The sequence below is a fragment of the Nerophis ophidion genome, linkage group LG10 (assembly GCF_033978795.1).
Source record: "Nerophis ophidion isolate RoL-2023_Sa linkage group LG10, RoL_Noph_v1.0, whole genome shotgun sequence".
In the NCBI taxonomy this organism is placed as follows: Eukaryota; Metazoa; Chordata; class Actinopteri; order Syngnathiformes; family Syngnathidae; genus Nerophis; species Nerophis ophidion.
This window is the reverse complement of record NC_084620.1, coordinates 16,765,889-16,775,774: the sequence shown is the minus strand read 5'-3', so window position 1 is coordinate 16,775,774 and position 9,886 is coordinate 16,765,889. Positions and strand designations below refer to the sequence as shown.

Here is a 9,886-nt window from a genome sequence, read left to right as displayed (position 1 = left end):
GCCACTTCAAGCACTCACCACCAGCTTGCAGCACATTTGTGTTACTCATACAAATATGTTAGAGCAGGGCAGATTGGGGCCAGTTTATAATTTCCTGTTATACAGTATACCAGGCAGCTTTGCACTAACGGAGGACTATGTTATTGTTTACATTATTACTCTAGTATACTCTGGACAAAAGCTGTGGGCCTTCATTGTTTTTGTAGTTGTTGTTTTGAGGCATGTTTTTAAAAAAAATACAAAATAATGGACTTTGTGAAAGTCAAAGTATAGTGCTTCCCATAGTATTAGTGGGTATCAGTATTATCACGGGGAGAGCATGTCCCAAATTCCAAGCTGCTGTTTTGAGGCATGTTAAAAAAAATAATGCACTTTGTGACTTCAATAATAAATATGGCAGTGCCATGTTGGCACATTTTTTCCATAACTTCACTTGAAGTTGTTCTCTTATTTTGGAAAACCATGTTACATTGTTTAATGCATCCAGCAGGGCATCACAACAAAATTAGGCATATCCATCCATCCATTTTCTACCGGTTATTCCCTTCTGGGTCGCGGGGGGCGCTGGAGCCTATCTAAGCTACAATCGGGCAGAAGGCAGAGTGCACCCTGGACCAGTTGTCACCTCATGACAGGGCCAACACAGCTTGAAAGACAACATTCACACTTTAATTCACACAATAGGGACCATTTAGTGTTGCCAATCAACCTATCCCCAGGTGCATGTCTGTAGAGGTGGGAGGAAGCCGGAGTACCCATAGGGAACCCACGCAGTCACGGGGAGGACATGCAAACTCCACAAAGCATAATAATGTGTTAATTCCACGACTGTATATATCGGTATCGGTTGATATCGGAATCGGTAATTAAGAGTTGGACAATATCGGAATATCGGATATCGGCAAAAAAGCCATTATCGGACATCTCTAATATTGATCTTGACACACGCAGCACATTATACTGTAAGTGTATCATGACATACAGCATATGCTGTCTGGCTAGCTCTGTACAAACAAAACATGAGATGTGGGCTTATACTTTACAGATACTGTAATATGATTGTTCATGTTTATCAGTCAGTACAGATTGGTGTCTTATCGCATTGTGTTGTGCATTAACAAACTCAAACACGTTTTGTGTTGTTGTAGAAGCTGGCTTATCCCTTGCTGTAGTTAGCTCTTATGGTTAATACCACAGCACGCCAATGTTTTAATATGCTAGAAGAGGAGTTCGCTCTCACAATAACAATGTCGCTACAGCTTTTAATTTTCCTGAAGGAATCAATAAAGTACTATCTATCTATCTGGTTATTATACAGGTTGAGGAAAGTAAATTAAGTATTGGTAACGTTTTTTTTATGGATTTTTATAGTAATTTAGTGGAAAGATTGATTACTTCCATTAGCTGCATTGCTAGCCACTTAGAACAAGCCAATTTTTATATGTTAGAAAGCGGGAAAAAAAACTTTTGTCTTCTTGTCTTTTATAAAGATTATGAACGATAGGCAAAATTCCCCCCAAAAAGTTCAGTTCTCCTTTAATAGAATTGCATGTTTTGTAAAAAAAAGACACAAACTAAAAAAATATATAAGATGAAAGGGACAACCAGTAGAAAATGGATGGATGGATAATCTTGTATTGAATCCATCAGTGGAAACAACACAAGGCCAAGGCACCTCACCCTTCATTAGAAGGAGGGTCATCACTATAAATAATAAATACAACATTGTAAAAGAAAAAAAAGTTGCTATAGTATATTTAATTTAATTACATTTTGTTATCTTCTCTTTTTAATCAAAGTTTAAATTGGTTAAAGTGCTAAAATAGCACTTTGAGATTTGTTTTTCAAAAGTAAAGTGCAATACAAATAGAATGTAGCAATAATGTTGTTATTAAAATGGGACAAGATTAGGGGGAGGGGTTGAGCTAGCCAGACAAAAGAGAGAGAGAGAGTGCCTGGGAGGGAAGGCGGAGGAGAAGCATTCTGCCGGTGTCTCTTCTCTCCTCCTCTTCCTCCTCCTCCTCCTGCTGCTACAGCGGCCATGCTGCCGTCTCGGTGCATCCCGCTACAAAGCTGTGAAAATCGCCGCATAGCAGCCTAATTTGGTTCGGTCGTCGCCATTAAATCCATCTGCAACCGCCAGATCAGCCGGAAAATACCGGAACCTGAACACCGGGGAGGAAGGGGGCGGGGAAACGTCCATAGCAACAAACCGGTTCCGCAGCATTATTGGTAGGTGCCTCCCTCCTGCATGCAAGCTCATGGATGAAGCAGACAGCATGCAGCTTTTGTTCTAATCCTGCCTGCAGGTTGTGTTAAGCATCACTCGGGAGTCTACTGCAGCACCTTGGCCGTGACATGTTCACTGATTAGCACATTTCGTGTTACTTTGCAGTGCAGACCAAAAGCTGGACTTTGGGTCTAAGATGCAGACGAAGAAGGCTGCAGGATGCTAGCAAGCACGGCAGTATGCGTGTGACCTCGAAGCGTTATTCTGACACATGCTAGGACAAGGAGCCAAGAGGAGAATTCCTACTTGACCTACTGGCGAAGGCTTCAGAGAGTGGGTCACTAGAACTCATCAGAATCCTCAAATCATCTCTGTGGCCAAAGTTGAAAATGTCCCGGTCTCATCTTTGCTAGCAGGAAGCTTGAGTGTCATGAGCGGCAAGTAGCTGGACCGCGCGACTGGACCCAGCCCCGTCATGTCTCTTGGTAAGACCATCGAGCTGGAGCACTTTGACGAACGCGACAAGGTTCGCCGAGGACGCTCTGCCAGGGCTAAACAAGATGACTCCTCTGGCGGCGCCGGGTCGGGCCCAAGCTCGCGAGCCAGCAGCCTGGTTCCAAGCCCGGCGCACAGCACCAACTGCAGCTACTACCGCACCCGCACCTTGCAGGCGCTTACCTTGGAAAAGCGGGCCAAGAAGGTGCGGTTCTACCGCAATGGAGACCGCTACTTTAAGGGCCTGGTCTACGCCGTCTCAAGCGACCGCTTCCGCTCATTCGACGCGCTGCTCATGGAGCTGACCCGCTCTCTGGCCGACAACCTGCACCTGCCGCAGGGGGTGAGGACCATCTACACCATCGATGGCGGAAAGAGGATCAGCAGCATGGACGAGCTGCTGGAAGGTAGGACACGTGTTTTCTGCCTCAGATGTGATTTTAACAATGTCACATTTTGCAATAAAAACAGAGAAGCAGACCATCTGCCTTTCATTACGCATCATTATTTATAACTATAAAGTATGCTAACAAGCACTAATGTAGGGAAAGAGCACAGCCTAAGAGACAGCTGACGGAAAACTGACATTATATTCTCGAAGACCTTCCTTGAATGGCGAAAAACCACAAATAATGTACATACTCATAAAAATTCCTGTTTTTGAACCCAATAATATGCCTATTAAGTTAGTCAATGCATTTTAAGATCAGTTTTACCTTAGAAGAAACAATTACAGGCATTATGCTCACAAAAAGTCATGTCTTGTCAAAGCATATTCCTGCTTGAAAATGTTGAGTGAAAATAAAATGTTCCGTGTGTCTCAGGTCAGAGTTACGTGTGTGCCTCCAACGAGTCTTACCGCAAAGTCGACTATGCCAAGATCTCCATCCAGAGCTGGAAACCCGGCGCCAGTTCTGGCAGCGGCGCGACAGGGTCGAGCAGGTCCTGCGCCGTGCCTGCTGGGGGTCCGTCCGCCGGCACCGTTGGATGTGCCAAAGAGCGACCGGAAGGCCGAGAGGGCAGGGAGAGCAAAGACTTCATCAAACCCAAACTGGTGACGGTGATCCGCAGCGGCGTGAAGCCTCGCAAGGCAGTACGGATCCTCTTAAACAAGAAGACGGCTCACTCCTTCCAACAAGTGCTGGCTGACATCACAGAGGCCATCAAGCTGGACTCTGGAGCCGTGAAAAAGCTCTACACGCTAGACGGAAAACAGGTGAGCTGTGCTTCTTTCTTGGAAGACAAAACAGTCAAAAAACAGATTTCAAAGTCTTCTGCTTCGACAACTTTTTGACAGGACGCTCAAACGCATTACAGGAAGCTATTTTTAACACCAAGACTGCAGGAAAAAAGACTTCAAGGAGAATGACTGCGGGGTAGAGTCAGTGAATGCAACACACGTCTCACATACAGTCGAACAATGTCGGCCGTTCCCACAGCAACCGTGGGAAAATAAAAGTAAATTAAGTGCATGGTGCCTTCAAATTAAAAGCTGCTCAAAAAAAGTTGCTCAACTCAACTCAGTACAGACAGGCTTTTATTTTGAAGGCAGACATGTCTCTTAATTAAGTCTGTTATTCTCGAGGCAGTGTCAGACTTGCATTGTCTGAAATTAAACAAGACAGGAGTGTGTCAGTGTGTGTTTGGGGGGAGGGAGGGTCTTCTATCTCTGACACTGCGGTATTAGTTACCATGGTTACCTTGACATCCAGAAAGCCTGCAGACTGTTGGAAAAAAAGTGTGAGAAAAGGGCTTAGGACGGTGGAGACAAAAAGGAAAGGAAGTGACAATTAGGGGGAGAAAAGACAACGGCACAGGAAAGTTTAAGGAATTCTTCCATTTTCAAAAGTAAAGTTCCACAATGAGAGAGCGCAAATACACACATACTGGAGCCTCCATTGAAAGTATTTATTGTGGACCACTGATTGAATCCCAAAGATTTTTGACACCAACGTTATTTCAGCATTCCCAGCTTTTGTCATGCATTTTAACATGTGTGTGTGCGTGTGTGTGTAGCTGACCTGTCTGCAGGACTTCTTCGGGGACGATGACGTCTTCATGGCGTGTGGCTTGGAGAAGTTTCGCTACGCTCAGGACGACTTTGTGCTCACTCATGGCGGCAAGACGGCGGCTTTCATGAATGGTCTCACACACACACACACACACACACACACACACACACACACACACACGCCTGCATACAAGTTAATCTGGTGTGAAAATATCATGACATTTTTTTTGAGTGGTCGTGTCAAAACGGCCCAATTGAAAAAAAATGTCCACAAAATAAAAGTGGGATGTTAAGAGTGATGCCACACAAAGAAAGACGAGAACAAATTCACACACACAGTAACGTTCTGTCCCGCTGTAGAGTGCCGAGTCAAAGGTCCTCGTCCCACTGCCTCTCAGAGGCCAACACCTCCCAAGATCTCTAATGGCTCATGCTTGGCCTCTTCCAAGGCTTCAGTCAAACCCGGGGATCAGACCAGATCGTCGGGATCAGGTGAGGCGTCATCACCTGCAGTGTCCTCATGGTCTAGCTGATCCTCAACATCACCCCCTAGTGTCATATAATCAGACTCCTCCTCTCCTGAGTTCTTTAGCCAATGAACCATCGGGATTTCAGACAAGGTCACCCAAGACTAGCCCGTCGCCCACGAGTCCCAGCCCAAGACGTAGCCTCAAGGTGGGCTTTAATTCTCGTCTTTGTCCTAAGCACAAACGCACGTTGAAAGTCTCTACTCCTTCGTAGGTTTCTCCTCGCCGTTCTTCTTCCACAGACGTCAAAGGCAAGGCAGAGCAGGAGGATGGCGTAGCTCTTGAAGGTGACAGCAAGGGTGATGTGACGGATGGCCACTAAAAACGTTGCGAACACTCGTGTAACAAGACAAAAACTTGTCTTCCAAGTAAACGGAAACCTGGTGGTGTCATCGTCCATCATCAGCAGCAAGTACAACATCGGAAAAGTTATTGGAGACGGAAACTTTGCGGTGGTGAAGCAGTGCGTGGAGAGGTAAAACTAATCCTGATAGAACTTTCAAGAGCTTTTTCTCAGTTATTATGTCCTTCTCAGGTCCACTGGACAGGAGTTTGCACTAAAAATCATCGACAAAGCTCGTTGCTGCGGGAAGGTAATTTCGCATGTCATGTAGCACAGGTGCACTCTGGCAGGCATTGGCGTAATAAGTCCTGTGACCATGCCGGCAGGAGCATCTGATCGAAAATGAGGTGGCGGTCCTGCGAAGGGTTCGACATCCCAGCATTATCCAGCTGATTGAGGTGGACGAAACACCGTCTCAGCTCTTCCTGGTCATGGAGCTTGTCAAGGTCTTTTTCTTCATTTGTTGTCCGTGGTCAAAAAAGCGTCTGGACAAAGTTAGTATTCCCCTTCCTGCCCCCCTCAGGGCGGCGACTTGTTTGACGCCATCACGTCATCCACCAAGTACAGCGAGCACGACGCGAGCGCCATGGTCTTCAACCTGGCTGCAGCCATCAAGTACCTGCACAGGATGAACATCGTCCATCGAGACATCAAGCCAGAGAACCTGTTGGTAGGAAGTGCTCTTGCAAGCGCCATTTTCACCGCCTGATGATGTGTTTGTCCTCGTCAGGTATGCGAGTATCCAGACGGCACAAAGTCTCTCAAACTGGGAGACTTCGGGTTGGCTACAGTGGTGGAGGGACCGCTCTTCACTGTGTGTGGAACGCCCACCTACGTTGCCCCGGAGATCATTGCTGAGACCGGGTGAGAATGAAATGAACAGGAAGTGAGTGCTATTATTTTGAGCTAGCATTAGCATTGACTTGTATACGTGCGTGTGTGTAGTTACGGTTTGAAGGTGGACATATGGGCAGCAGGCATCATCACCTACATCCTGCTATGTGGATTCCCACCTTTTAGGAGGTCAGTGAGGAGGCGGGGCAGAAAGCAGTGTGTTGCTTGGTCGACATTAAAAACAGAAAGACAAAAAAAAAAAAGTTTGTAACTTTGTCCTTTCGGGTCTTCCTTAGCGAGAACAACATCCAGGAGGAGTTGTTTGATCAGATCCTCAAAGGGAAGCTGGAGTTCCCGTCTCCAGACTGGGATACAATAAGCCTGCCTGCTAAGGTGACAGGAAGGGTCCAGAAGCAAGTTAGTCTTACATATCTGACAGTGGTCCTGCTCTCCATGCTTACTCCTCAGATGCTGATCAGTCAAATGCTGCAGGTGAACATTGACGCTCGCTTCACAGCAGAGGAGGTTCTCTCCCACCCTTGGGTGACGGTGAGCTTTTCATTGGTCGTCCAAGTATGAAGTTGTCCTCCATCTTTACACCTGTGCTCTCATGCAGGAAGACGCTCCCATCGACTCAAGCAATGAAGAGGCGGCCGGCGAGGACACAGAACAGGAATCTCCGGTGCTGGAAACCAAACAAGTTCCTTCCCCGCTAGTCTAGTACACCGGAAAGCTCCAATTTGGACAAAAAAATGTCCTTTTTGGAGTAAAATTAACTTTTCCACATGCTGAGTAAACTTGATCCAGTTTCCAATATTTCTGAGAGGATTCATGTACATCCAAGCAGCCAACAAAAAAATATCGTCAATGTCACGGCTGTCCGATGGATGATCATCCAGTATCTTGGGAATGTCGGCATCTAGACCAATGAGTAGAAAGTTATCACCGTTGTGACATCAGGAATAGGATCTAACTGGCTTGGACTACTTTAAAAAAATGGTCCTAAAGAATTTCCCTGCAATCACAATGCTGTCTGTCTTTTCTGTGATAGATTCAACCTTTTTTGTAAAGGTGACCCCTTCACTTCTCCCAATCTCAGGCCATAAAAAACTCGGCCTCTCCTTGCTTATTTATACAGGGTTTGGGGCACTCCAAGTTCCAAAAACTTCCTGCCTTGATCCAACAAGATGAATGCTGTGTCTCAACTGGTGTACTTTCCGTACTTAAACTTACTCCTTTAAGTGGATTTATACTGAGAAATGCGAGAAAATGTGCACTGTCAATAACCGGTTGTTGTATTTAAAACGGTCGAAATGGTGAGCAAAAGGGGAAGAACTATTAAATCTTTTAAAACTTTAAAAAAAGAAAGAGAAGCATGTAAATATTGCAATAGTTATTTCTAGTAGGCATGCAATGACCGTAGTTGATTTGGGCTAACACACTGTTAAAGTTTCTGCATTCAGTAACAAAGTGCAAACATGGTCTCAATTTATGTGTTTCTGTCCTAAGACTTGTGTCTTTTGAATACATACATATGTTCAAGCTACATACTGTAATAAATACAGCACTCAAAAGTGTTCCCTCAATGGATATCTTGGCTATGTAGCAGAAGGGGAGGGACTATCAAAAAAGGTCATAAAGTAAATATTATTAATTTTACACTGCAGAAGTAGGGGGAAAAGCAATCAGATAATTTACAGGGTAATCCAACTATTAGCGATAATATTCAGTCAAAGAGGGGAAGTAGAAGGCGATATTGCGATTGTCTTTTTCAGTGCACAATGACAGTAATCTATATGGGTGTGCAATCAGGAACCAAGTAGACAATGTACACCGTATGCTTACTAAAGTGTACCAACAAGTGCTCCATTTGAGACACAGCACATATCTGTTGTATATGTTAGCTGTCATGTGTTTGCTGATGTAAAGTAGGAAAACGTAGCAGCTTAAAAAAAAAAAAAACAGAATTGTCAGCTAACCTAAAAAGGTTTCTGAATGGTGCTGATCAACTAGTGATTCCATGATGTCATCACCACATCCATCATGCCATCTGTCTGTTAGTGAGGACGCAGGAGGACTATTAAGGAAGCTTTAAATGTGTGACTTTTTTATTTGTGTCTTGTCTGCTTAATGCAGTTCTATGACCTTTGAACCGAGTAGCACCTCTCCATGGCCTTGACCTATGGGCCAGAGCCACCGATGAAGAATTGACAAGTCGCTAACTCGCATTCACCAGCGGCTCTGGCCCACTTTGCCTGCGATCAACCCAGTCGTCTTAAATCTTAGCAGTTTTCTCTCTGCCGAAAGGAGCCTTGTGTTAGCCAAATGCTAAAAGCCTGCTCTCACTTAGCGTGTTGGCCTCAAATTGGAATAAAAAAGTATTATTTAACTTTGAAAAAGAAATGTCCACTTCAGAGACACGTGACCTAGTTGGGTGTCACTGGGGCCGTGTATGTGTGTGAGATCATCATCATGCCTTGTAAATGTTTTCCATTAAGTGCAGTAGATGAAGTAGAACTTAACTGAGATGTTATTTCCTAAAAGAATCATGAACTGCTCATGACAAAATGAATTTGTGTGTTTTTAGTCAAAGTTTTCCACCATTGCTCACATTCAAGGAGCTTTACGGAGAAGAAAAAAAAAATCCCAGCATGGGGAGGACATGTTTTAACCATGTGATGTGACAATATGCGTTTAAAGACCGAACACTGATTTTAAAATTGAGGACAACTGTCAAACGAAATAAAACTGATGCAGTAAAAACATCCATTTCACTCTTTTTTGTTTTGTTTTACTACTTTATTGATTTGTTTTGAAAAGAGAAACTAACATCATGTCAACACAAGCATGGCTATTTCAAAAAGAACATTTTTTTGTTCTTTGAAAAAAGCTTCAAGGAAAAAAGCTCAGGCTTTTTACCTTGAAGCCTGAGCTTTAGGAAAACTGCGGCCAGGCTTAAAAGATTTAAAAAAAAACTTGACTGCTGAGCTTTTGGGCTTGTGTCATAAGAAATGTGTGAGATTATCTCATGTATTTAAACGTAATTTAACTAAAAGAACACAACTAAGTTATCCTTTTGGGCAGTTGTAGACGCACATGTGATTAATTAAACAAAAATAAACATTCAAGTTGTTTTCAGGGCTTTGTGTAAATGAGCACTGATTTTAAAAGATAACGTAAACAGCACTGTACATCTAATATATCAGTACCGGGTCTCCCTCAAGTCTGGCCACATCCACAAATATGCATACAGTAAATTACACAATTATTTAATACATAATAAAATAACAAAAACAATATTTGAAAGTATTGATTTTCATATATTATTTGATTAATCAGTTAAGGTAACTATTAATTACAATTATTTTTTTCATGTTATGTATGTATATTTGATGTGTGTACTGTATCTCCAGACACACCTTGTTAATTGATGAACAAAGACGTTG

General features: G+C 43.7%; 1 protein-coding gene across 3 annotated transcripts; it reads left to right on the top strand.

Moving 5' to 3' along the window:
• The first annotated feature begins 1,936 nt into the window (after positions 1 to 1,936).
• LOC133560304 (serine/threonine-protein kinase DCLK2-like) lies at positions 1,937 to 9,214 on the top strand. 3 transcript variants are annotated; one of them, XM_061912683.1, is made up of 16 exons: positions 1,937 to 2,232; positions 2,396 to 3,132; positions 3,550 to 3,941; positions 4,742 to 4,868; positions 5,097 to 5,228; positions 5,329 to 5,411; positions 5,478 to 5,550; positions 5,633 to 5,738; positions 5,799 to 5,856; positions 5,933 to 6,052; positions 6,130 to 6,276; positions 6,337 to 6,470; positions 6,552 to 6,629; positions 6,737 to 6,833; positions 6,909 to 6,989; positions 7,057 to 9,214. In XM_061912683.1, the coding sequence occupies exons 2-16, from the start codon at positions 2,706 to 2,708 to the stop codon at positions 7,159 to 7,161; spliced, it is 2,160 nt and encodes a 719-aa protein (XP_061768667.1). In that variant the 5' UTR covers positions 1,937 to 2,232; positions 2,396 to 2,705; the 3' UTR covers positions 7,162 to 9,214. The 3 variants fall into 3 exon arrangements, with proteins under 3 accessions (XP_061768667.1, XP_061768668.1, XP_061768669.1); XM_061912684.1 differs by having other exon boundaries at positions 2,310 to 3,132; XM_061912685.1 differs by having other exon boundaries at positions 1,937 to 2,563; positions 2,644 to 3,132.
• The last annotated feature ends 672 nt before the right edge of the window (positions 9,215 to 9,886 follow it).